This window comes from Dreissena polymorpha, chromosome 9 (assembly GCF_020536995.1).
Source record: "Dreissena polymorpha isolate Duluth1 chromosome 9, UMN_Dpol_1.0, whole genome shotgun sequence".
NCBI lineage: Eukaryota > Metazoa > Mollusca > Bivalvia > Myida > Dreissenidae > Dreissena > Dreissena polymorpha.
The window spans coordinates 5,860,381-5,885,569 of NC_068363.1; the positions used below are offsets into that span (position 1 = coordinate 5,860,381).

Here is a 25,189-nt window from a genome sequence, read left to right on the forward strand (position 1 = left end):
TCTCAAAGAACAGCGATATTTTGTCAAAAAAAAAATACTCGCAAATAAGTCGCTGATATTTCGGTAATTGATAATATTTGGGAAAAAATAATTTAAAAGCTCTGCATTGCATTTCTACTTTTTTAAGAAATTAAGGAGAGGCTCTCTCACCGTGCGCAAGCGTGGATACGGCACTGCGCTTAAACGTTTGAAATCATTATATAAAAACGATTACTATTATCGGATAAAATAGTAACATTGACGTTCTTGATTATGCCGTATTAAAATAACAGACATTAGAATAACTTGGAACGTCACTTGATAAGTACGTTTTGCAGTGCTTTGATTCATTGACCTCGAAAGACACACCCCCAAGTTTGATTGGTTGTTCGTTGCGTGCTTCGCCAATGAAAAGCGATATCTACGATTAAGGTGTCTTCATTTACAACGTGGTGGCGGTATTTAGGCAACTGTAAACACGTATGTTTATTCTTGTTTTTGGAGTTGGAAGATAGTAATTGGCTCTTTGACGTTTTGGAAAAATATTCTTAAGACGGTATGTTAACAATAATGAATATAATTTCACGTTTTAAACACAAGCTGAATGTTTAATTTATCTGTGTCTTGACTGTCAGCCGTAACGTTCAAGTTCAGTCTGGTGCTGTATAAATTATTATAATATTAATATATTTATTTTTATAGTAATACTTATCAAACGAAAAAATCGCGGAGGCAGACATGGCAACAGAAAAGCACGTGGCATCAGTAAAATACGAGGAAGAGCCCGAAGGAAAGTTCACGCTTAAGAAGGAAATTGGACTTCTTAACGCGGTTACTATCATAGTGGGGGTCATCGTGGGGAGCGGCATTTTCATCAGTCCGAAGGGGGTACTCCTGGAGGCAGGATCCGTCGGCCTGTCACTGTCGGTATGGGGCATGTGTGGCATCATATCACTAGTGGGAGCATTGTGCTATGCGGAGCTAGGGACTTGCATTCTCAAATCAGGCGCAGACTATGCATATATAGGGACTGCCTTCGGAAAACTGCCCGCGTTTCTGTTTCTCTGGGTTGCGTTAGTAGTAATAATGCCAACGGGAAATGCCATAACAGCACTGACGTTTGCTAAATATGTTCTGCAGCCAGTTTTTCCGGACTGCGATGTCCCTTCGTCAGCTTCCAGACTGTTGGCGGCGCTTTGTATCAGTGAGTATTGATTTTGTATATTAATATGAAATTGTAAACAAACCCTCCGTGGTGCCCCGCCAAAATGACGCAAGACTGAATTGTTGATTCGTGCACATGGCGTGGGCAATCTTGCATCACAAAATTGGCGGAAATTTCTCAATGGGGAAAAAACATGTGTTTCTATGAAAACTATTAACATCACTTTATCCAGTATCATATAAAAGAGATTATCACCTCAGATAAACAAAAACGACCAGATGTATATTAAGTACAAGCACGTGCTATCGAGCATAAGGGGCTGGGTAAGTAATTCGTCGTAAACATATTCACTTCTCAGAAGATATAAATGGTTTAAGATGGTCAAGTGTCTGTGTGCACTTTATAAACCATTTATATGAAATATTGCATCATTTAAATGCAGGCCGAGTTTCGGGTTTTCATCTGTGGAAATAAAAGAGAAGATGAATATTTGTGCAAGTTTGGGACCAATTATTCAATTTTACAATTTCATATAATGTAAAGTTAACAGGTGCACACATGAAATTAATATGAAACACTTATTTAAATGGACAGTGCAGATTGATGCTGACTTTAATGATATTATAGTATATATTTTCTCAAAACCGTTATGGGTTGAATGGAGCACTTCACCATACTTGGAACTATTTCTTTAATTGTTTAACCAACATTTTCTTAGAAATCATTAATTTATTAAATATGCATATTTGAGATAAACTCACTGTGTTGAGAACACTCTGTGTCATGCCTTAATTGCAGCAACATGCCTTCAGCATAAATTTAAAGCAATATTCTGAAAGTACACCAATTGAGTGACTCAGTTGGTGTACTTTCACAGAGTATTGCTTTAAATGTATGCTGAAGGCATGTTGCTGCAATTAAGGCATGACATTATCATTTTCGTAAGTTCACTTCTAATTAGGAGGGAATATAGGCAGCAACAGGCAATATTCATCTTAGGGAACCCCTGATTTAAAGAAAAAAAGATAGAAATATAATTTAGTCCTAGCTTTTCCTGGCGTATCTATCGGTCCGTTAAACAGACTAATTCCCAAAGCATGTTAGTCGAACTGTTTTAAAAATTCCCAGTCATGCAACTGTGAACAAATCCCAATTGAAATTTATTGTTATTTTTTAAGAAGTGTCTTAAAATTATCATATTTGGGTCTTATAATTTGAATAACTATTTAGAGCTAAAGAATTATTTTTGTCCCAAATCAGTGAACTTTTTGACCAAAACCATTTCCAATACCAAAATTGATTTTTTCCCCAAATGGCCAGGAAAAGGCCTGAAATATTCAAATTGTTTATGCCATTATAATAAATGCTGAATTTGAGACCATAAAATAAAGCTGGTCCAGCGGTTTTGATTTTTTTTGGCCTTTTTTGACCCCCCCTCCTATATAGATAATGATGTGAAAGCAATTCAGGAGCTGTGATACTTCAAAATTTAAATCAATCTTTACTGAAAAATACTGAATATTTTTTTTATGTACAATTGGAATGAGTAACTGTGTAATTAGTGTCATTTTGTTATTTATACATGATTTATTATACGAAAACTTACTAATAGTGTTTGTTTTGTTTGTCAGCGTTGTTAACATTTGTCAACTGTACCAATGTTCGATGGGCAACCCGGGTCCAAGACATATTCACTGTGGCCAAGATTATTGCCCTTGTCATGATCATCATTACTGGAATCGTCAAGTTTGTGATGAGTAAGTATCAGTATCAGACAAACAGTTCTGAATTTAACAATTAATGCTTTTAGCATTGTTCAACAGTTACTGCAAAACCATTTATATTCATGTGACATTAATTTGTTTTGATCTAGTTGGTTGAACGAGCCAGGAATTTAAGCGCCCAATTTTCAGAAAAAAGTTTGTTCATGAAGCATTTAATCTGAATTTAAATTCACTTGTCAGTTTGTTGGTATCATTAAATAAGACCAGTGCCTAATGGGCTGTATATTGTGAAATATGATTATACGCTTGTTCAATGGGAGCACTTTAGTCCTTATTCAACTTTATATACATCAAAATCTTTTATAGAATCATTACCTTCTCTGTCTGCATTCTTCCAAAAAAAGGCACACAATTTTATTTATGATTTCTTAAGGAATCTTTTCACGGTTTGGTAAATTGACAAAATTGAAAAAAGTTGTTTCAGATTCGCAAATTTTCGTTTTAGTTATATTTGTGAGGTAACAGTATTACTGAACATTTACCATAGTCCAATATAGCCATTATATGTATCTTTTGACGATTTGAAAACCTAAAAATTATAAAGCGTTGCAACGCGAAACGATTGAATTATTTGGAGAGTTCTGTTGTTTTTGTTTAAATTTACGAAACTACGAAGATTGCTTATATAAGGTATAAAATACCTAAACTGTGTATGCCTGGCGGAATAGCCGAGAGGGCTAATGCGTTTTTACTTCAGACTAACTCCAGGACTCCGGGGGTCACTGGTTCGAGCCCTGGTACCGGCTACTTTTTTTCTTTTTATAATTTTATTCTTGATTTTTTACTGGAGCATTTAAGATCCAATGTTTACATTTATCAATATAAAGCATTTAATGACAAACTACAAAATATGCCAAAATCTGTGAAAAGGCCACTTTAAACACTTTTATATTTGCTTTTAAAAATGTATGTCTTTAATTTGTATTTTGAACCAATAACAGATTGGTTTTAAATGTCCCACCATTATTAGATTAAATTTAACAATATAAAAATGTGGCACCTAGCTATATGATTATACTTAGTACTTAATTCAAGCTTGACATTAATGGAAAAGCTGTTACTATTGAGTCTCTATTAACCCATTTATGCTAGCGTCTAGAAAAAAGCCTTGGCGTCTCATCAGAGTCAGCGCTGTTTGCTTAAAGAAATTTCTGTGTGAAATATTCTTAATATAGAAATAAATATACTAGAAATCCTTAATTTTGGAAATGAATTGATCCAATTTAGAAGTATGGGAGAGTCCACTAGACATAAATGGGTTAATTGGCTTGTGCTAATCAGGACCAAGCGGCAAGCTTCATTTATCAAGAAAAAACATGAAAGTTCATGTCAATGAATGTAAATGCCTTAGCAGTGAACTTTTTTTTCATCTTTTTTTACGTGCAAATAGATGCATATTTTCCAACTCTTACAAAAGTACTTAATTACTTGAACAAATGTTTGTAGATGTTTGCAATGTGTGAACAATTAGTACATCTATACAAGACATATTTGCACAGATGCACGTTATAATAAGGATAAATGCGTACTGGGAGAAATAATGTGGAAATAAAACTTTCATCTGTTACCACATCATTGATTCATTCAGTCTTAATTATGATGGTAGATAATGAAGTTATGTTGATAAAACCAATGTGCTTTCTTTGTACCTGAAAATGACTTAGAAATCAGTAATGTTGTAATAAAAAATATTGTATATAACATGTTTTGTTGTACTTTTGGTTTTGATTCAATCATTTTATGAATGTAAATGATATTAGACTCAATTTTGTAAGTATTTATCATCATTAAAAAGGCAGAGTCCATAATTCCCACTTAAAAGAGAAAAATAAACAAATGCAGAATTGTGTTCAAGCATGCTTGAATATGAAACATTAAGTACAGTTAGTAGATAAGCCTCTCCCTGGGAAAATGAGTTTACATGCATGAGCGATAAGTGTCTACCCAGATTAGAACGTGAAGTAAGAAAAGGCTTATCAGGTAAGGCACTTTCCACTTTCATGGATTATTTTTGTTTAACTCTTCCAGTGCTGGAACCGAATTTTGAAGGCCTTTGCAAACAGTTTGGATCAAGATGAGACGCCACAGAGGAAGGTGTCTCATCAGTATCCAAGCTGTTTGCTATTCTGATAGTATTCTTTGAAAAAAATCAAATAAAATGCTAATTTTAGAAATTTAGCAGACAACATTTTTGCAGACGACATATTTCCCAGCATGCAAAGGGTTAAAGGAAGCTGTCTCTTCCTAGCAAGCATCAAGTTCAGGTGGAAAGTGTTGTCCCTGATAAGCCTGTATGGAATGCACAAGCTTATTTGGGACAACACTTTACACACATGCATTAAACCCAGTTTTACCTGAGCACTACTTATAAGTTATATATATTTGTTTATCATCAAATGACTGTGTTACAATATTTCCAGAGGAGCAGGTTGAGAGTTTTGAGGAGCCCTGGGACGGCACCCAGACTAACCCAGGTCGTATTGCCTTCTCCTTCTACTCCGGGCTCTTCTCATATGCTGGATGGTCAGTTTTCCTCCCTCCATTGAATATGAACTGCGCTTTGGAAAAAGAGGGCTTAATGCATAAAATGTAGTCCCAGATTAATCAGGGAGGACACTTTCCGCTTTTTGTGTGGATTTTTTAGTTTAAAGGAAGTTTCTTCTTAAACTATAATCCTTTCTTTGCGGAAAGTGTTACCAGTGATTAGCCTATGTGGAGCGCACAGGCAAATCTTTGAATACACTGCACACATCCATTAACCCCCATTTCACAGAGCAGCTCATATCAGTGTATTTTGTTCTACTATTGAATGCTTCCAAACATATGGCATTTTAAGGCACATATCAATGAGTTTCCTGGGAAGACTAGTACATGGTTTTTCTTTAACCCTTTCAGTGCTGGACCGAATTTTGAAGGCCTTTGCAAACAGTTTGGATCCAGATGAGACGCAACAGAACGTGGCATCTCATCAGGATCCAAACTGTTTGCTATTCTGATAGTATTCTTTGAAAAAAATCGAAGAAAATGCTAATTTTTGAAATTCAGCAGACAACATTTTAGCAGACAACAAATTTTCCAGCACGCAAAGGGTAAAGCAGAGATCTTGCAAATGCTCGAAGAGTGTTGCTCTAACTGGGTATCACTCTTCATTCAGTTCATTCATTTGATACTTTTAGGTATACGATTATTAACATGAGATTTACAAATGCAGATTTTTTACACCAACCATGCATAACCCTTAATGTGAGCAATTACAGCTTTGAAAAAAGTGAATACATGGCATGGGACAATGTGAAAAAGCATGAGTTTAATTCAAATTAAAGCATGCATCACGGCATGCACTAAGCTTACTGAAGAAAATGTGAAAACTGAAAGGAACAAATTTTTGAAGGTTGAGACTTTTTAAATAATAATCTTGTGAACAACATGCGTATATGAAGTGTTTGGTGTGTTTCAAGTGCATTTTGGTCAAAGGCAACTATAATCATGGTATTATTTCCTTAAAATGTTCAGCTCTGTTCAAGATGTCACATTTAATGTACATTGAGGTCACATTCCCTTGTCAAACATGGTTGCCATCAGGGCTATAAGGATGTTAAGAGTTGACCCTTTTGTTCTTGATGAATGAATGGTAGATCACTGATAAAAGTAGCTTTTGTTGCATAACATCTAAAGAAGCTGATAGGAATTTTACAGTGTATTTATTTTTTGTTGTGAATATTTGTCCTCAGCCAGAGTTTTGTTTTAATTGGCTTGTTTACTTTTTTGTTCAAATAAATAGTTTGGATGCTTTAGCGTGTAATTGGCTGGTCTTGTTTTAGATACGGGTCAGTTTACATCTTAATGACCTGTTTAACAACAGAAGCAGGGCTCGAAATTAACACTCGCACACTCGCAAAATGCGAGTGAAAAATACCGATTGCGAGTTAAGTTTTAAGCCACTAGAAATCTTTTGCGAGTGAAGAAAGAGTGAAAAAAAAGAGTTATATTGCTAAATGCGCTCGACGTTGTGAACGCTAAACCCCAGGTCCATTAATAGAACGTCCGAATACCCATATGCGGAACATCGCACTTTGTATGTAGACTGGTATACTTATAGTACATATATGCGGATGGTATTGGTACAAAGAACATGAAACAGTTGATTATCCACACATGTTCACTATAAAAGACATAAAAACCTGAACAGTCATGTCGTCGAAGCGAAAAATAACTAGTTTCTTTTTGCCCACAGATTGAAATAACAAAACGAAATATAAAGCAAAGTTAACCGTTGAGTTGAGAAAAAAAAAACGGAAATTAAATTCTTCCACGAAAACAGTGAAAAAGTGGGGAAAAGAACTTCATATATAACACCCAAACTTGTGGTTGATGTCATATTTTATTTAGTTTTAATAGTACTAAACTTATGTACAAACTTGCTTTTATTTATGTTTCCAGCAAATTTTGCGAGAATGTTTTTGATTTTGCGAGCTGGTATTTAAGCTGCTCGCAATGTTTTGCTAGTAGAGAGAAAAGTTAAATTCGAGCCCTGAGAAGGATATTTGTCCTTAGACTTGATACATAGATACAGCTTCAATCTGGGGCAATGGAAGCAAAATTAAGCATTGACGACAAGGTCCGTATTTTCAGTTGGTTTAGATCTTACATACTGCATCACCCCATGTAAGCCATGAAATGTTCCCATCATACTTTTTGCTCTTTGTTTTGTTTGCATCAGCTCATGTTCTCATGACAGACAGGATCAAATATGAACTGGTACGTTGCAATTTTGCAACAAAATATGTTGCAATACTTTTTTAAGGCCTTTAAAGCAAAATATCAAAAGGCAAAAAGTAGCAACAGGTACCGATATGAAAACTTAAAAGATATATATATTTCATCACACAGTTTGGCATTATAAAACATCTTGAGAAAAAGACCTTCACAAATTTGTACTGTTTATTATTATATGCACATCAATGTATTTCATTGAGACCATTGATATTGACTACATATCATGACATATAACTGTTTCAGTGCTGGAACCCAATTTTTAAGGCCTTTGCAAACAGTTTGGATCCTGATGAGATGCCACATTCTGTTTGGATCCAGATGTGACGCCACAGAATGTGGCGTCTCATCAGGATCCAAACTGTTTGCTATTCTGATAGTATTCTTTGAAAAAAAATAGAAGAAAATGCTTAGTTTAGAAATTCTGCGGACGACATTTAGCAGACGACTAATTTCCCAGCAGGCAAAGGGTTAAATGGTATTGCTTGACTTTTTCAGGAACTATTTGAACTTCGTAACAGAAGAACTGAAGGATCCATATAAGTAGGTATTTCTCTGTTAAGACTTGAGATGAAAGATAAAAGATATATGTCAGAGGAGCATTCTGGGAGAACAGGGCCATATTTATGGGCATAATGTTTTGTCCTAGATTAGCCTGTGCAGTCTGCATAGGCTAATCAAGGACAATCACTTTACTGGTATGTCTAGACTGGGTTTTTCATTTAGAAGAGACTTTCTTTAAATAAAAATTCCATAAAGTGGAAAGTGCTGTGCCTGATAAGCCTGTGTGGACTGCACAGGCTAATCTGGAATGACACTTAAAACACACGCAGAAAGCCCTTTTTCCTCAGAGTGCGGTTTGTTAAAAAAGTATAGAATCCTATTATATGTTCAGTTAAGCACTGCAGAGATAGTCTGACCAGACAATTAGACGACTTGTGTGCTATTCTTATTTTAATCACTACAAAACTGTGTTAAGATTGTATATGAATGTTTCAACTCAGATTGATTGCAAAAATTGTAAATAACCAAGTCTATCTCTGATGAGTACTGGATTACTCACACCTGTTCCAACAATCAAATTCAATTTATGCAGCTATATAAACTAACAAATGTGTTGACTGCACAGGCTAATCTGGGAAGACACTTTACATACATGCATTAAGCCCCGTTTTCCCAGAACCCAGAGTAAATGATTTTCCCCCTTGTGTCAGGAACCTGCCTCGTGCGATCTGCATCTCTATTCCGCTTGTGACCGTGATCTATGTCCTTGCCAACATTGCCTACTTCACTGTTCTCACACCGCGCGAGATGCTCGCATCAGACGCTGTTGCTGTGGTAAGTATTTAACTAAGCCATATAATCTGGGTTTGATCATCAACCAAACATCTTCGTTTGTGCGTGAAACCATTGTAACTGAAAAAACATTCCTATATCGGACACAGTAGTCTCTTTCTCAACCATTGCAATAGAATGTATAACAAACACAAGATGCATATTACATTGTTTTATACATTGGAACAAAGACAGATGTAAGAATTCAGTTATTGCTGTTGAAAATGATCACATCATGTTAGTTAGTTCGCCACTAACAGTTTCAGGACTTGCAACCTTTTATGTTAAAGATTATACATGTATTGTGAATGGCTGTTATAAATGCTGTGATTTGCATCTTGCAAAGTCACAGGTGTTACCAAGTCTGAGTCAATCATGTTGTAAATATGTAATCACACAGGCTCAAATACTCTCCATGAATATTACCACATTGTGTGGTTTATATGATCCATGTACTCTTTCTGTCTTCCCAATCAAAGTATACTGTTCAAGAATCTATGGAATTAACAATTCCCGTAACATCTTGGGACCAATAAAATGTGTTCCAGTAATAAACCAATATGTAAGGAAGTTCTCTTACCAAAATATTGTGTTTTACCATGTTAAATTTGTTGTTGTTTTTGGTAAAAGTGCTCACAAATGTGTCTGCTGTAATGGAATTCTTGCTTTAAACTTGACAAGAACTAGAAATAGCTTATTTGAATATATGAAATATTATGCTTAAAACAAGTTTATGCTCATTGTCGATGCTAATGAAACAAAATTGTAAATTGTTTATAAACTGTATTATTTAAAAATTACATTTCTTTTCTTGATGTAGGAAAGTTTTAATACATTATTGATTCTGTACAGGTATTGTGATTAGTGCTACAGTTTAGAAACTTTAGGAAACTGAGCAAAATTACTAAAAAAATCTTAGACAAAAGCCTCACAAGATTATCTTAAACACAAGTAGCTTAAAAGGGGGAAAGGTTTCTATTCCATTTGTGTGTATCAAATGACACATGAATGTTTTTAAGATATCTTTAGTATGTTTACAAACATTGCCAAAGGAATGCTATTATTTCCTGTATCTGTTTCATAGAAGTTTTGTATGGAGTTAACAGGGAAGAATGGGTTCCCATTATAAGAAATTCTATATCTCAAGAATCTACAATGGTTGAATAAACAATAGAAATTGATAGGGTCCAGTACAAAATAAAACTCTTAAAACTGTCCTGTGGATATTTAGGTATGTTAATTTCTACAAGATGTCCTAAATCAAGCATACTGTGGGTTCGGCAAAGGGTCAAATTATAAGGAGAATGCAAGTCTACTTAAACAGGATTAATGGGGAGTGAGGAGAAATAAATGAGAAGTCTTTTTTTGTGGAAATATGATATCTTTTAATAAGTTGCATTCTTTTAGCATTTTTAGCCGGATTTTTTTCGAAAAAATCTCGGCTTATAGATTGATGTTGTCGGGCGGGCGGGGGGGCGGGCGGGCGGGCGGGGGTGGCGGCGTGCTCGAAAATGTTAAAGTTCTTATTTCATGGTATAACTTTGGTATGCTTGGACCTAGAGTCTTCAAACTTGACATGAAGGTTGGCCAGGATTAACAGATGACCACTGGTCATTTCAAGGTCATTCATTTGAAGGTCAAGGTCACTGTGACCTTCAATATAAAAATGTTAAAGTTGTTATAACTTTGGTATGCTTGGACCTAGAGTCTTGAAACTTGACATGAAGGTTGGCCATAACTAGTTAGTAACCACTGGTCATTTCAAGGTCATTCATTTGAAGGTCAAGGTCACTGTGACCTTGAATGTAAAAATGTTAAAGTTCTTATTTCATGGTATAACTTTGGTATGCTTGGACCTAGAGTCTTCAAACTTGACATGAAGGTTGGCCAGGATTAACAGATGACATCTGGTCATTTCAAGGTCATTCATTTGAAGGTGAAGGTCACTGTGACCTTCAATATAAAAATGTTAAAGTTGTTATAACTTTGGTATGCTTGGACCTAGAGTCTTGAAACTTGACATGAAGGTTGGCCAGAACTAGTAAGTAACCACTGGACATTTCAAGGTCATTCATTTGAAGGTCAAGGTCACTGTGACCTTGAATGTAAAAATGTTAAAGTTGTTATAACTTTGGTATGCTTGGACCTAGAGTCTTGAAACTTGACATGAAGGTTGGCCAGAACTAGTAAGTAACCACTGGACATTTCAAGGTCATTCATTTGAAGGTCAAGGTCACTGTGACCTTGAATGTAAAAATGTTAAAGTTCTTATTTCATGTTATAACTTTGGTATGCTTGTACCTAGAGTCTTCAAACTTGAAATAAAGATTGGCCAGTACTAGAAGATGACCACTGGTCATTTCAATGTCATTCATTTGAAGGTCAAGGTCACTGTGACCTTAAATGTTAAAATGTTAAAATTGTTATAACTTTGGTATGCTTGGACATAGAGTCTTCAAACTTGACATGAAGGTTTGCAAGCACACTTAGATGACCACTGGTCATTTCAAGGTCATTCATTCTAAGGTCAAGGTCACTGTGACCTTGAATGTAAAAATGTTAAAGTTCTTATTCCATGTTATAACTTTGGTATGCTTGTACCTAGAGTCTTCAAACTTGACATAAAGGTTGGCCAGTACTAGAAGATCACCACTGCTCATTTCAATGTCATTCATTTGAAGGTCAAGGTCACTGTGACCTTCAATTTTGCTAATAAAAAAATTGAGATCAAACTTTCCTAATTGTCAATTCAAGTTCATATTTGTGACCTTAAATGTTATTGTTGTTCATGTATATGCATGCATTCAAAACATAACACAAGGTTTGCTCATGCCTTGAAAAGTACTTACATTTCATTTTGACCTTTGAACAATATTTCAGTAATTTAAGTATTGCATTGACAAAAACACGAAAGGTACTTTCCTGTCATTTAAATAAAAAATCCGGCTTCAATGCGGTCATCTCCGACCGCGGAACTCTTGTAAAACATTCAATACAAAATGTCAATTATGTTTTCGCACATTTATTGCAATAAATTGTTTATTGAGTAAACCATCAAGTAAAAAAACAACAACAGTACAAACAAGTCACAGCACTCATGGCATTCCAGATTGCTTAAATGTGAATACTGTATCAACAGCCACACACATCCACCAGACTGAGTGACCAGACAACAAAAAACAAATTAATTGTTTTTTGGGGTTTGGGTGGGGTGGATTTGTGTTTTTTATAGCAATCAGCATTTGAAAGGTGAATTAGTGATTCATGTAATTAGTCCTTTCAATTGTTATTGTTTGTTTACATTGTTAAGTATCAGGAGTATTCATTATACATTCCAAAGTCCATGCCTGTATGTATTATGTAATAGATATAAGCCCCAAACTGTTCTTAATGTAAAATATCAGACCGTTAAATGGGAATAGTGCTGAAGACTTTTCATGTTTACATAATTGAGAGTTTGATGCTTATAAAACACTTGATGCTTATAACACACTTTCTTATTCTTGCTTTGCTCATGCTGTCCATTTTAAGCAGTGCGCATGGTGAGCTTTTGTGATCACCAGAACTCCATCACACATTGTCATGCATTACTTGTGAATACTTTAGGGAGAGGCCAAATTTATTTCCCAATCTTCATGCAACGTGTTCAGAACATTTGTCCAAATGACATCTTAGTCAATTGTAAAACTGGTTCACATTGGTAAAAAAAACTGGGTCACTATTTAAACTTCGAGTGAAACATTGTAAACTTTCTAATCAGCATGTTTTGTGCCCAATCTTCATGAAATTTGCTTAGAAAATTTGCTCCAATGATATCTCTTCCAAGTTAGAAAATGGCTCATGTCAAGGCTGCACATGGTTTGGGCAGTTTTCCTTAAATGGTGATAATGAAACCTTTTGAATGCTTTGAAACTCACATGCTTTTGCCAAATCAACACGAAACGTTATCAAAATATTAGTTTTCATGATATCTCATCCATACTCAAAAGGTTTCCATGTAAAAGCAAGGATAGAAGCCATGTGTATGATACACACTGGCAAAGCTGGTTATAACAGTTAAGTTTCTTTGGTTCACAGGCGAGTAATAAAAAGCCTTTTGCCCACTTTTTAACAGGTCATGTGAATTATTTGCATTAAAAACACGCACTAAATAAATAATGGACAGCTTCTGGTCCAATATTAAATTAAAGGTAAGTGAGAATTCTGAGATGACATAGCAATCTTTAAATGATTATTATAATGATATTGTATCGCATATTGTATTGTATATTGTAAACTAAGTTTTTCTTGGTAATACCACTTGAGTGTAATGAATGATATTCATTTGTAGAGACAATATGAATTTGATCCCAATTTTTCTTCGGTCATTAAAATCATGTTAAGATGGCGTTTGGTAATGGTATGCAGGCTTTTGAATTGGGTTGTATCCACTTATTCCAATTCAATTACTGCCATATTGGATGTGTGTAACCCTCGCGGATAATTAGTTTGCTTATTCAGTAAGGGCCTTTCCTTTATTGGGGTAATATGTATGTGAATGTGAAATGTATTGCTTTTCTTAACAAATACATCACTATCAGTTGAAGGATGGAGATGTAGATTGTATGAATATCTCAAGTTGATTATCTTATTTTGATGGGTGTGAATGTAGTTAAATGTTCTCTCTTGTTAAGTATAGCCCCCAGACCTTTGTGACCTTGCAGTTTTCAAATGTATGAGATCTTGAATAATTAGGGAATTCTGTAACGGTACTTAATTTTCAAATGGCACACAGTTTGAATTCTCACTTGGGTAAAGCAATGTAAACAGGGTATAATGACCTATTACAGAACTAGCATTAATGATTGTAATTAACGAGTGCTTAGTTAACAACTTTTGCAGTGACTGTCCATTTATGTGACACGAACATAATGGGCTCTGGAAATTAGGATATTAACTGTTCTAGATCAGTGAGTTCTATTAATTTATTTACATTTAAAACCCGTTTAAGGCAGCTTTTTAGTTCAGCAGTTTGAGAAAGGTGTAATTATTCACTTTCTGGTAATGGAAAAGTCTTATTGAATTTTTTATATGGATTCTATTTAAACAGCATGCCTGTAGAGTGCTTAGCACTTTAGTTAACCCTTTCCCACTTAAAAGCAAAGTGAAATAGGCTATGTGCAAACAGCATAAAACCAGAACAGCCAATGAGCAACTCGCAGTCTGTTCAGGTTGTTATGCTGCTTGATGCTCATCAGTATCTAAGGGTTGGAAATAAAGCCTTTAAAACTTGAATCTAGTATGAAAGGTCCTTAATTAAATGTTACTTTCTAAGGGACAACAAATGCATGAAAATATGTATCTAAGTGGTTAATTGAAGGAGGCAAGTCCCAGAAAGGCTGCAGTTTTGTCTGATAACTTAAAAGATAAATAATCTTGTCGAACTTAAAAAAAAATGCTTGATGCAGTTTTTTCCTTATTCAATAGCAAACATAATTGGTAAGGCGTGTTTGAATATTTCATAACAAATGTGAATCTCATCATTGGAACAATAACCAATCTATAACCAAAAGGTTTCTCATTAATATTTAACATTCCACTCACATTAATATATTAAAACCACTAGCCTGAATCATAAGGCTTTAATTGCAACAGATATAAACAAAATCCTATGGCCAGACTATATTAATGTTTTATTTCTAGCGGCCCAACTAACATTTCACCAGCCCTAATCCTTAAAGACAGCGTGAAAACTGATTAAAAAACATGTTTAAAGTCAGTGATTTTTTTTCTTTCTAACAAACATTAACTGCCACGTCTTGTTTGTCATTGCTGAAAGTACCCATCGCACATTACCATTTCAGTGTGAAACGTGTTCACACCATGTGAGTGTCTAGTGTGATGTGAAAGTGTCAAACAAGATTTAAACCAAGTCATTATGCTATGTGTTTGTTTCCCTATTACTTAGAATTTATTGATTAAGTGCTAGTAAGTGTCATTTTAGAACATCTTTTAAGCCATATACTATCACGAGTTCAACTTCAAGGTTAATGCAAATATGACAAATTACTCTAATTTTCTTTTTAATTGGTTGTAATATGAAAATGGTATTTTCTTTCACAAAAACCAACATTTTAAGACAATTCTTGTTAATAATTGTCCATTTTCCACTTTTCAGGTGTTTGCTGACAACACTTATGGTGTCATGTCCTGGATTATGCCTCTGTTTGTTGCATGCTCTACGTTTGGTGGTGTAAACGGTGCCATATTCACATCAGCAAGGTAAAATAGTTCCTCTTTGACAGATTTTTCTTTATGAAAAATGAATGCCATTTTAGATGTCATGTTGTGGTCATTTGATAAGAATTTAACTGAAAAGTGGTCACCATAAAATATGTAGTGCATAATTAAACGCAGAGTAAAATATCATGGCTTAACCAGAATAAGTAATGATCATCCCACAACGGTTTATTCTATTATGTTCCATTTAATTTCACTTTTCTATCTTCCTGCTTAGATTAAAAAAGTTGCGACACCCATCTTTCTCAGCCTTTGTAGCTGAAATGGACATTGTTAAAACTTTTTGTTATTCGTATTTGGCCTCTAGTATTGTGAACAATTTAGTGCTAAACTCATAGTGAATACTGTTTTGTTGTAGGTTGTATTTTGTGGGGGCGCGAGAAGGTCATCTCCCTGGTTTCTTGGCAACCATCAGCACCAAGAACTATACACCAATGCCTGCATTAATATTTGGTGTAAGTGAGCAGTACTATAACTGTTAAATTCACTTAACCCTTTATCATTTAGAAGCCAAGTGAAAATTGCTATGTGCAAAGTTTGCAAACAGCATTTAACCAAAACAGCCTGCGAGTAACTCGCAATCTGTTCTGGCTTTATGCTTTTTGCTGCTCATCAGTATCAGTTGGAACTGAAATCTTGGATCTGGCAAGAAAGGCCTTTAATTGAATTTAACTTAAGGGATTACAAATGCGTCAAAATACGTATCTAAGTAGTAAAGGGTTAAAGAAGAACATTCTTCGTTTTTATGCCCCCGGTAGGGTGGCATATAGCAGTTGAACTGTCCATCAGTCAGTAGGTCAGTCAGTCAGTCTGTCCGTCCGTCCGAAAAATTTAATGGCCATAACTTTTTCAATATTGAACATAGCAACTTGATATTTGGCATGCATGTGAATTTCGTGGAGCTGCACATTTTGAATGGTGAAAGGTCAAGTTCATCCTTTAAGGTCAAAGGTCAAAAATATGGCGTCTGTCCATCCGTCCGAAAACTTTAAAAACATTGGTCATTACACTTTTCAATATTGAAGATAGCAACTTGATATTTGGCATGCATGTGTATCTTATGGAGCTGAACATTTTGAGTGGTGAAAGGTGAAGGTCAAGGTCATCCTTTGAGGTCAAATTTCAAATATATGGCGTCTGTCCGTCTGTCCAAAAAACTATAACATTGGCCATAACTTTTTCAATATTGAAGATAGCAACTTGATATTTGGCATGCATGTGCATCTCATGGAGCTGCACATTTTGAGTGATGAAAGGTGAAGGTGAAGGTCATCCTTCAAGGTCAAAGGTCAAATTTTGCAATATTGAAGATAGCAACTCGATATTTGGCATTCATGCATATCTCATGGAGCTGCACATTTTGAGTGGTGAAAGGTCACGGTCATCCTTCAAGGTCAAAGGTCAAGGGCTAAATTTTGCAATATTGAAGATAGCAACTTGATATCTGGCATGCATTTGATCTCATGGAGCTGCACATTTTGAAAGGTGAAAGGTCAAGGTCATCCTTCAAGGTCAAAGGTCAAATATATGGCTTCAAAGCGGGGCAGTAGGGGGCATTGTGTTTAACGAACATAGCTCTTGTTGAACATTCAATATGTTACGCTGATGAAAAATAAGTTGAATTCAATAAAACTGATTTGTAAACACTTTGTTTATGTATATTACTAATATTATTATCAAGGTTCTTATGTTTTTCTCATAGTAGTACTGTTGAATTACTTGTGATAGGAAATAATCTGTTGTTTATGTATGATAAATGTATTGTATCTAAGAATTTGCTTTTACGTCTTTCAGTGTATTTTGACGTTGATCATGTTGAGTTCTGACGACATATTTGCTCTGATCAACTATGCCAGTTTTGTAGAGTCCGCCTTCATCGCCCTTACCATCTGTGGATTGTTGTACATGCGGTATAAACTGCCCGAAATGGAAAGGCCAATCAAAGTAAGTCAAGTAATAAATAATTGGGCTGGTGTGTTCAAACCCCAGATTATTTTCTCAATCAAAATGCTTCTATTCTGGAGAATTATATCAACTTCAAAATGTTTCTTTGTCTGTCCAGATGCATATTGCACTACTACTGATACGGATGTTTTTTTCTAAATAAAACTTGTGAAAGAACCATCATTATAAAAAGTAGATTTCATTCAATTGCTTTAATATTTTTTTCAGAAAAAGTAGAAAAAGGGTTCATTATCTTATGTCAACTGACCCAGTGACTCCAAAAAAAAATTAGAACATCAAACTCAAACTCATTTTTGTGTTTCAAACTTAAAAGATGAGCTTTAATCAACGGAGACTTCAAAATTTCTCAATTTCATATGAGTTCAGCTTTGTGACTCAAAACTAAAACTAGAAGATGAAATAATTATGTGATCTAATTATTGGTTTACCATGACTGTATTTTTTATTGGATTAAATACTACCTTCAGATTCTTCAAGCAAAATACATGTAATTAATGAATTTAAAACTGTGGACGGATATACAATACATATTTAAATTAGTCTCTAGCAAGAAGGTAGATATATTGTTATTTAAGCCTCTAGATAAAATACATGTTCATAATGTGGTATATCAAACAAATTAGACATTACCTTAAATACATAGTGTGGTATATCAAATAAATAATACTCTGCCTTGAAATGAGTGGCAAATGGTTTCATGACACAACTTTGGTGAGCGTAGCTTTAATGTCAACTGTGAGTTTGAGTTAAGCTTTGCATGTATATATTGATTCAGACTATACGATAAACTTGATCACACTTTGTGTTTTACTTGATTGAGACTATTTGATGAGCGTTCTTCTGACTTTGAGTTATAATTATTTCATAATATTTGATATACTTGAGTCAGACAGTGATATGTTTAATTTTGGCTTTGTGATATAACTGAGTTTTTCACTTGCAGGTGTTTTTAGGTTTCCCCATATTTTTCCTGGTTGTGTGCGTATTCTTGATCATCATGCCTCTCACCAACAACCCGACTGAGTGTTTGATCGGCATGGCGGTGGTCGCTGCCGGCATCCCAGTGTACGTCGTCGGGGTCATGTGGAAGACAAAACCACGCTGGTTCAATACGCAGCAAGGTATGTTGCCTTCTTAATTTTTTACCAAAAATGTGCAGTGTTATGGCAGCAGGTTTGGCCATGACAGCATTCCCACATGTGGCCTGTGATAATTATTTTAATGTCAAAGTCTCATTAATATAATTAGGAACATCCTAAAAATGAAAGGTGGCTCAATGTTTCATGTCATTTATCATTTAATGGGGATTTGATCAGTTTCTAGATTTTGTGTATTTTATGCAATTTAGGAGTAGAAAAGTAAGCTATGCAACAGAAAAATTCCTCTGAAGGTCAATTGTTACAAATAGTTAAGTTAAGGTGTTGTCTCAATTTCCTAATCTGCTTTACAGATAGGCTGGCCATTCTCACTCAGAAGGTTTGTCTCAGTGTGCGGGAAGATCTGAAGGACGATTAGAGGCTGCACACAAAGTATTCAGGCTACGTACCACTATTACAGGCCAGCCGTTGAAGACTGGGAAATTATGTCTCTAATCAATATTTATGTTCACTATATATATTTCATTTACCTCTCTTCGTTTTTGTTCATTCATTTGAAGGTGTGAATGTCTTAGGCAAATTTTTGTGTTGACACTGATGTGAACATCAGAAAAATTAACTGTTTGGCCAAATGTTTATAGATCTTACAATGTATGTAGATCAGGAAGTGTAAGTTTGTGATCAAATCACAATTAATATATTGCTGAAGTTTATATATATCAAATCATAAATGATAAATTGGCAAAGTTTATTTATGAAAGAATAGAATTTCCATGTTGTGATTAAATCACAATTTAAATACAGGTAATAGTTGCCAGAAAAACGTTACATGCATGATCAAAAATACAGATACAGTATTGTTTTCACACAAGTTAAAATTAAAATGACAAGCAGTAGGGATTCTGTTAAACAAGAATTTACTTTGTTGTCAAAGAGGGTTTTGTGCTTTATTATCAAATAGGTCCTGTTATTTGTGAACTGATAATGTCTGAGGAAACAAGGTATCACTCTTTGTAACAAAGAATGGCATGTATAAACAGTACAAAACTTCAAAATAAATATTTTAACATAAAGTTCTTTTACATTCTTAGATATGACAGAGACCAGCCATTTTGTTTTCAAATACTCAAGTTTTCATACCATTTTGATCACATTCTTTTTGTATTATTTGTGTGTATGTTGAAAACGTCATGATCTGTATTTTTATTTGTATGGTTCATGCTGTTATGGATGCTTGTTAATGAGTTGTAGATGCCACTTACAATGCAGACATTTAGGCTTTCCTTTGATATTTTACTGTAAGGGTTTTGTGTTTTATTCCAGATGCTTACACATATCATAGAGAAAATAGATGGATCAGACATGTATTAAGTTTGTGATGTATTGCTTTTTCATTTGTTTTAAGCCCAAATCCTTCTCCTGATTTGAATTTAAGAATAAGGTTACAATGTAAGTTATTTAATAATTCTTTGCTGAAAGGACAGATAACTGATGACAAAACTCTAATCAGATATGCATGAATGTCTTTGTAAATTACTTCATTAATTTTATATTTGAAAACATTAATTTGCATTGTTTTACCTGTGGTCATATGTGTTTGTACATAATCCATGCCTCACTTACAAATTATAATGCAATATATCCATTATCTTTTTGAGGCATACCTGTTTGATGTCTTTAAAGTAAATTGTGTGCGTGTCAGAATGTGTTTAGCTCACCTGAGCACACCTTGCTCATCGTTAGCTTTTGGGATATAATGATGTCCGTCATCCTTGTGAGTTGCCTTCCATGCATCTCTCAACTTGTTCTTCAAATGACATAACCTCCTCAGCCGTTGGGCAGAATTTCAGGAAACAACAGGAATGTTCCTTGGGTGGTCCTCTATGAAGATAAATGAACTTATATCGGTCTGTTTATTAAATAGGTCAAGGGGCCCAAATGTGGGTTCAAAAAATAAATGAATGCTTCAGAAATCTTCCCTTCAGGAACTGAAAAACCCAGAGGTTTAGATTTGGCATTAATCATCATAATATTGCATAATTGTTTTTTCAAATTATTCCCCTTTCATAAATACTGGGCTTGCCTAAAGGGTTGCCAGTTTTTAAGTAGACTTCAGTAGACTTATATAGTGAATACTTTTTAAAACCGTCTTGTCAATGTCTGAAACTGCAAAGCATTAGCCTTTCATATTTGGTATGTAGCATGGTCTATAAGTCCTTTTACAAAGTTTGCTTACATTATGTCCCTGTAGTCAAAGCTGCCACCACTCCATGAGTCACCAGTTTTACATAGACTTATTGAGAGAAAATCTTTAAAAAACGTTGTTTTTTTTCTAAAATTGCAAAGCCTTTTTTTGGTATGTAGCATCATCTACAAGTTCTCTACAAAGTTTTGTTCAAATCATCCCCCATGAGGTCATGACTGACCACACCAGAGGGGTAACATGATTTATATACGTTTTATAGGAAAAACAATTACAATTTCTAAACAAATGACATGGACCAGAAATGTAAATATTGGTAGGCAACCTCATATAGTGGTCCTTAACTTAACTTGTTCAGTTTATGCCCATGTGGTCAGAAGGAGCCCTAAACCTGGGGGTCTTGAGTATTATACATCTGTGCCACAGATTCTCTAGTGATCATTCATGGATCCTTGTGGTCCTGTTGTTAGATGCTACTGCAAGTCTGTGATTAATGCATAATACATTTAACTGTGTACTTAATATTTTAGCTTTGCTTTCTCTTTAAATGTTTTGAGCAGTGTTGTTGCTTTGTATTTTTATTGTCATGCTTGTTTTGCAGATTTTGCATAATTTCTAAATTATTGAGAGGAATTAACCAGTTGTTTCTATCCTTTCAGTTGATTTTATAATTTTGAACATGTATAAATAATTCTTATTTGCTAGAACACCCAGAGAAATATCAGTTTCTGGTGAATAAGTTGAGTTACGTAGGTATTTTCTCCTATTGGGCGTTGGAAACACTTTCCTTCAAAAGGAAGTTTTAAATCACATCACATTTAATTGAAAGATTTTACTTTTGTGTTACATGAAACATGTGTTATTTGTATTGTTGTTGATATTTATAACTGTTTTGACATTTTATGTTATTTTTCCATATTTATTAATGACCCATGTTCATGTCTGTAAATGTTTGTTATTTGCTGCTGTAATATTGATTATGGAGTTGATACTTTTACTAGGGAGCCATTATGCTAGTTAACTTAGGATGTATTTAAGCATTGACTGTCCAGTACAAGTGTTGCAGATTACACACCATAATTATTACATTTCATGGACTTTCAATTAGATATAACCTGATTTCCTCTTGCCTTTACCTATGAAATACATCATGCATTAAAAATCAGTTTTGCTCTAGAGTGCAGAGGACCAATTGCCTCATTATTTGATTATCCACAATTAAAAATTAATGTAATAAACAAAATTGCAATACTATCGAATTGCAGATATTCCCGTTTGTTTGTGTTTACATTTTCATAATTTTGTTCATACATGTACATGTACCTTTGCTCTCTGTACACAATATTTGTGAAGAAGTTTTTCAATATGTACGCAATCTTTTGTGTTCAAAGTTAACTACACAAGTAAACTTGTTACCTTGTTTATATGTGGTATTTGGCATTAATTTTGTTTTATTTTTTATGAATTAATTGTGTGCTCAAAACCGTTTGTTTAGACAATGTGTTCACAGCCCCAATCGTATTTACCACTAATGTTTTAATTTTTTTGTGAACTCCTTGAGCCCAGGGACCTATTCAAACAAGCTTGTTTGTATAGGTTCCTGTTGAGCCATATGGCACCAACATGTGTTCTCTTTTCCCGTAGATCTGACTTTCAGTTTTGTACAGACTTATTTACAAAATAATTGAACAAAATTATTGTTACATAATTGTTTGTTGTTGTAAAAATTGTGTGAATGTTTACAAGTATGCTTAAGGTATTATTCTGTTTACTCTTTAATAACCATCTGCTTTGTAAAAATGCACAGATCTGGCTTTTAACACTGTTCACTTTAATTCTCCAAATGTAAAGAGTGTGTTTTTCAATATTTAGGTATGTAGTGACAATAAGAAAATGTATGTACATTTGTAAGTATGTTCGTAATAGTAAAGGGTATACATATGTCAGGCTCTGATGAAAGGGTGTTTAATGCATGTGTGTAAAGTGTCGTCCCAGATTAACCTGTGCAGTCCTCACAGGCTAATCAGGTACGACACTTTCCGTCTAAACTGGACTTTAAGAAGAGACTTTCTTTAAACGAAAAATGTCATTAGCATGGAAAGTGTTGTCCCTGATTAGCCTGTGCAAACTGCACAGGCTAATCTGGGAGACACTTTATGCAGATGCATTTAACACCCCTTTCACAGAGTGCGGCTCATATGGTTTAATTTGCCTGGTAACGCTATACCAGTCAGATCTTGACTCAGATATAAAACTCTAATGAGGTATCTAGATTTTCATTTTTGCTCCAAAAAATAAAAGTCCTCAAAAATATCTTATTACATACATATAGTAGAGCCATTTAGCAGACTATTGAAATCTAATCCAATTATTGCAAATATCAACCATGACGTTTAATATTTGGAAATGGTAAACAAATGTTGAAAAAAAATCACTAAAGCAATGAACAAACCTGTTTTAGATGAGGAATATTAAAGGGCGTTGTTAACAGGTTTTCATATTTTATAGAAACTTCATAAAAAGTTTACCAACAAATCTTTACAATAAGAACTTAAACTATTAAAACAGGGAGGAACAAAGTTGAATAAATTATAGTGCTTTCCCTGGAGAGTTGAACATGGGCATCTATAGATGCAAAAACAAGTGCCCTACTATCTGCAACATGATGGCTTCATTGTTTATTCAGTTAATAATAACCACTAAGTACTACACATATTTTCCAAATTATCAAAGAAAAGCATTCCAAACATTTAATTACTTTACCAATTATGGATGATGATTGTTCATTAAAGAACCATTGTTTGTCACATTGTCATAGTCAGTAGTGTTATTTAAACACAATTTATGCATAATTTTATGAATCCATGACAATTTTTTTGAAAATCGCTATTTTACCACACTTTGAACAAATCCCTTGTACATGTATATGGAGTGTTCTTCAAAACATTGTATTTCTTATTCCACTGGTTATGTTTTGTCCCTACTTGTTTAACGTTTTTAGCTTCATTTAAATAGTCATTTCTTGCTAATACATTTGTGTTGACTTGTGTTAAATTTCCATACAAAATCTGCTCAGGTTTTCATAACATTCAGTAAAATATTTAAGAGAAAATTGCAATATCTCAACATCTGTATGTGCTCATCGTGATTAACAGTTGTTGAATTTCATGATGTAATTAAGGAATATGGATCAACTTTTTCTTAATCATTTTAATATTATATTTGTACGATTTAATTTGTGGTATAATTGCATATGACATTTATGCATAATTATTATCAGCTTGTTTTGTCAATTAGATCTTAATTATTGTGTAAATTGCCCTAATTTGGAGTAGATATGGTTTGGAGTTCATACAAATTTAACCCTTTGCATGCTTGGAAATTTGTCGTCTGCTAAAATGTCGTCTGTAAATTTCTAAAATTAGCATTTTTTTCGATTTTTTTCAAAGAATACTATCAGAATAGCAAACAGTTTGGATCTTGATGAGACACCACGTTCTGTGGGGTCTCAAATGGATCCAAACTGTTTGCAAAGGCCTTTAAATTCGGTTACAGCGCTGAAAGGGTTAAATGACACGTACTATTACAAAGACTTTCATTTATATGCCTAATAAATGTTAAAAATTATTTGTTTTTTTATATTGAAACAACAATAATCCTCAACTGGGCTCTTACCCTCGGAGTAAAAGTCTAACTCTAAATCCACTCTGCCAGCCTTGCTCAACGGGTTAATGGTGAATAGTATACCTTATATTCCTCTTTAATGTCACAGAATATAACGAAAACATCGGCGGAACTCTTCGAATTATTTAATCGTTTTGCGTTTGTAACGCTTTATAATTGTCAGGTTTTTAAATCGTCAAAAGATGCGAATAGTGGGTATTTTTGAGCGTAGTAAATGTTCAGCATTACTTTTCGTAAATATCATACAACGAAAATTTGCGAACATGAAGCATGTTTTTCAGTTTGTCAATTTACCAAAACATGAAAAGGTCATTTTAGAGGAATGACTTTTCTACTGTACAAACGGTATATGCAGATGCCTATACAAAAGGCAAACCATTGATACAAAACATCAAATGGGTGCCATTTTACATTAGGAAATTAATTAAGACAGTTTTAACCAGGTTTTCCGGAGGAAAGAAAACTGGTTATAAGATAGGTGAATTTCGGCGGGCGGACAGGTGGGCGGGCAGAACAATTCTTCCGAGCGCAACTCTTAATTTCTTAACGAATTTCAATGAAACTTTCTCAAAATGATTGTCACTAAGTGCCCTGGCGCATATTGTCGGAATTTTATGATTCGGTCGAAATCAGGGTCGCCACGACTAAAATAGATTGAATTTGACATTTTCTTTCGAGCGCAACTTCTTTATTTCTCAACGGATATCAATCAACCTATCACAAAGTGTTTATCATCAAACACCGTTGCCCATATTGAACGGGAATATTTTTTTCGGTCAAGTTCAAGGCCACTCTGGCTAAAAATACATTTTATACGTTTATTCATAGAATAGAGCCCTTATTTTTTGGATCAATTCCTTCAATATTTAGTATGTTTATACCTCGTATTAACATCTACACTTAAATTGGGTCAAAGGTCATGTTG

At 34.3% G+C, this 25,189-nt stretch overlaps 1 protein-coding gene across 2 annotated transcripts; it reads left to right on the top strand.

Moving 5' to 3' along the window:
• The first annotated feature begins 339 nt into the window (after positions 1-339).
• On the top strand, positions 340-24,207 carry LOC127844896 (large neutral amino acids transporter small subunit 2-like). Of its 2 annotated transcripts, none has more exons than XM_052375445.1 (11): positions 340-459; positions 682-1,183; positions 2,776-2,901; positions 5,349-5,451; positions 8,200-8,244; positions 8,916-9,039; positions 15,194-15,297; positions 15,674-15,770; positions 17,110-17,259; positions 18,224-18,401; positions 18,731-24,207. In XM_052375445.1, the coding sequence occupies exons 2-11, from the start codon at positions 718-720 to the stop codon at positions 18,793-18,795; spliced, it is 1,458 nt and encodes a 485-aa protein (XP_052231405.1). In that variant the 5' UTR covers positions 340-459; positions 682-717; the 3' UTR covers positions 18,796-24,207. The 2 variants fall into 2 exon arrangements, with proteins under 2 accessions (XP_052231405.1, XP_052231404.1); XM_052375444.1 differs by having other exon boundaries at positions 416-535.
• The last annotated feature ends 982 nt before the right edge of the window (positions 24,208-25,189 follow it).

What these genes read in the sequence shown, in the direction of transcription:
- LOC127844896 (XM_052375445.1), top strand. Translation starts at nt 718, where the DNA reads ATGGCAACAGAAAAGCACGTGGCATCAGTAAAATACGAGGAAGAGCCC. An exon ending in GAACTGAAGGATCCATATAA is followed by an intron (nt 8,245 to 8,915) that starts GTAGGTATTTCT and finishes CCCTTGTGTCAG; the next exon opens with GAACCTGCCTCGTGCGATCT. An exon ending in CATCAGACGCTGTTGCTGTG is followed by an intron (nt 9,040 to 15,193) that starts GTAAGTATTTAA and finishes TCCACTTTTCAG; the next exon opens with GTGTTTGCTGACAACACTTA.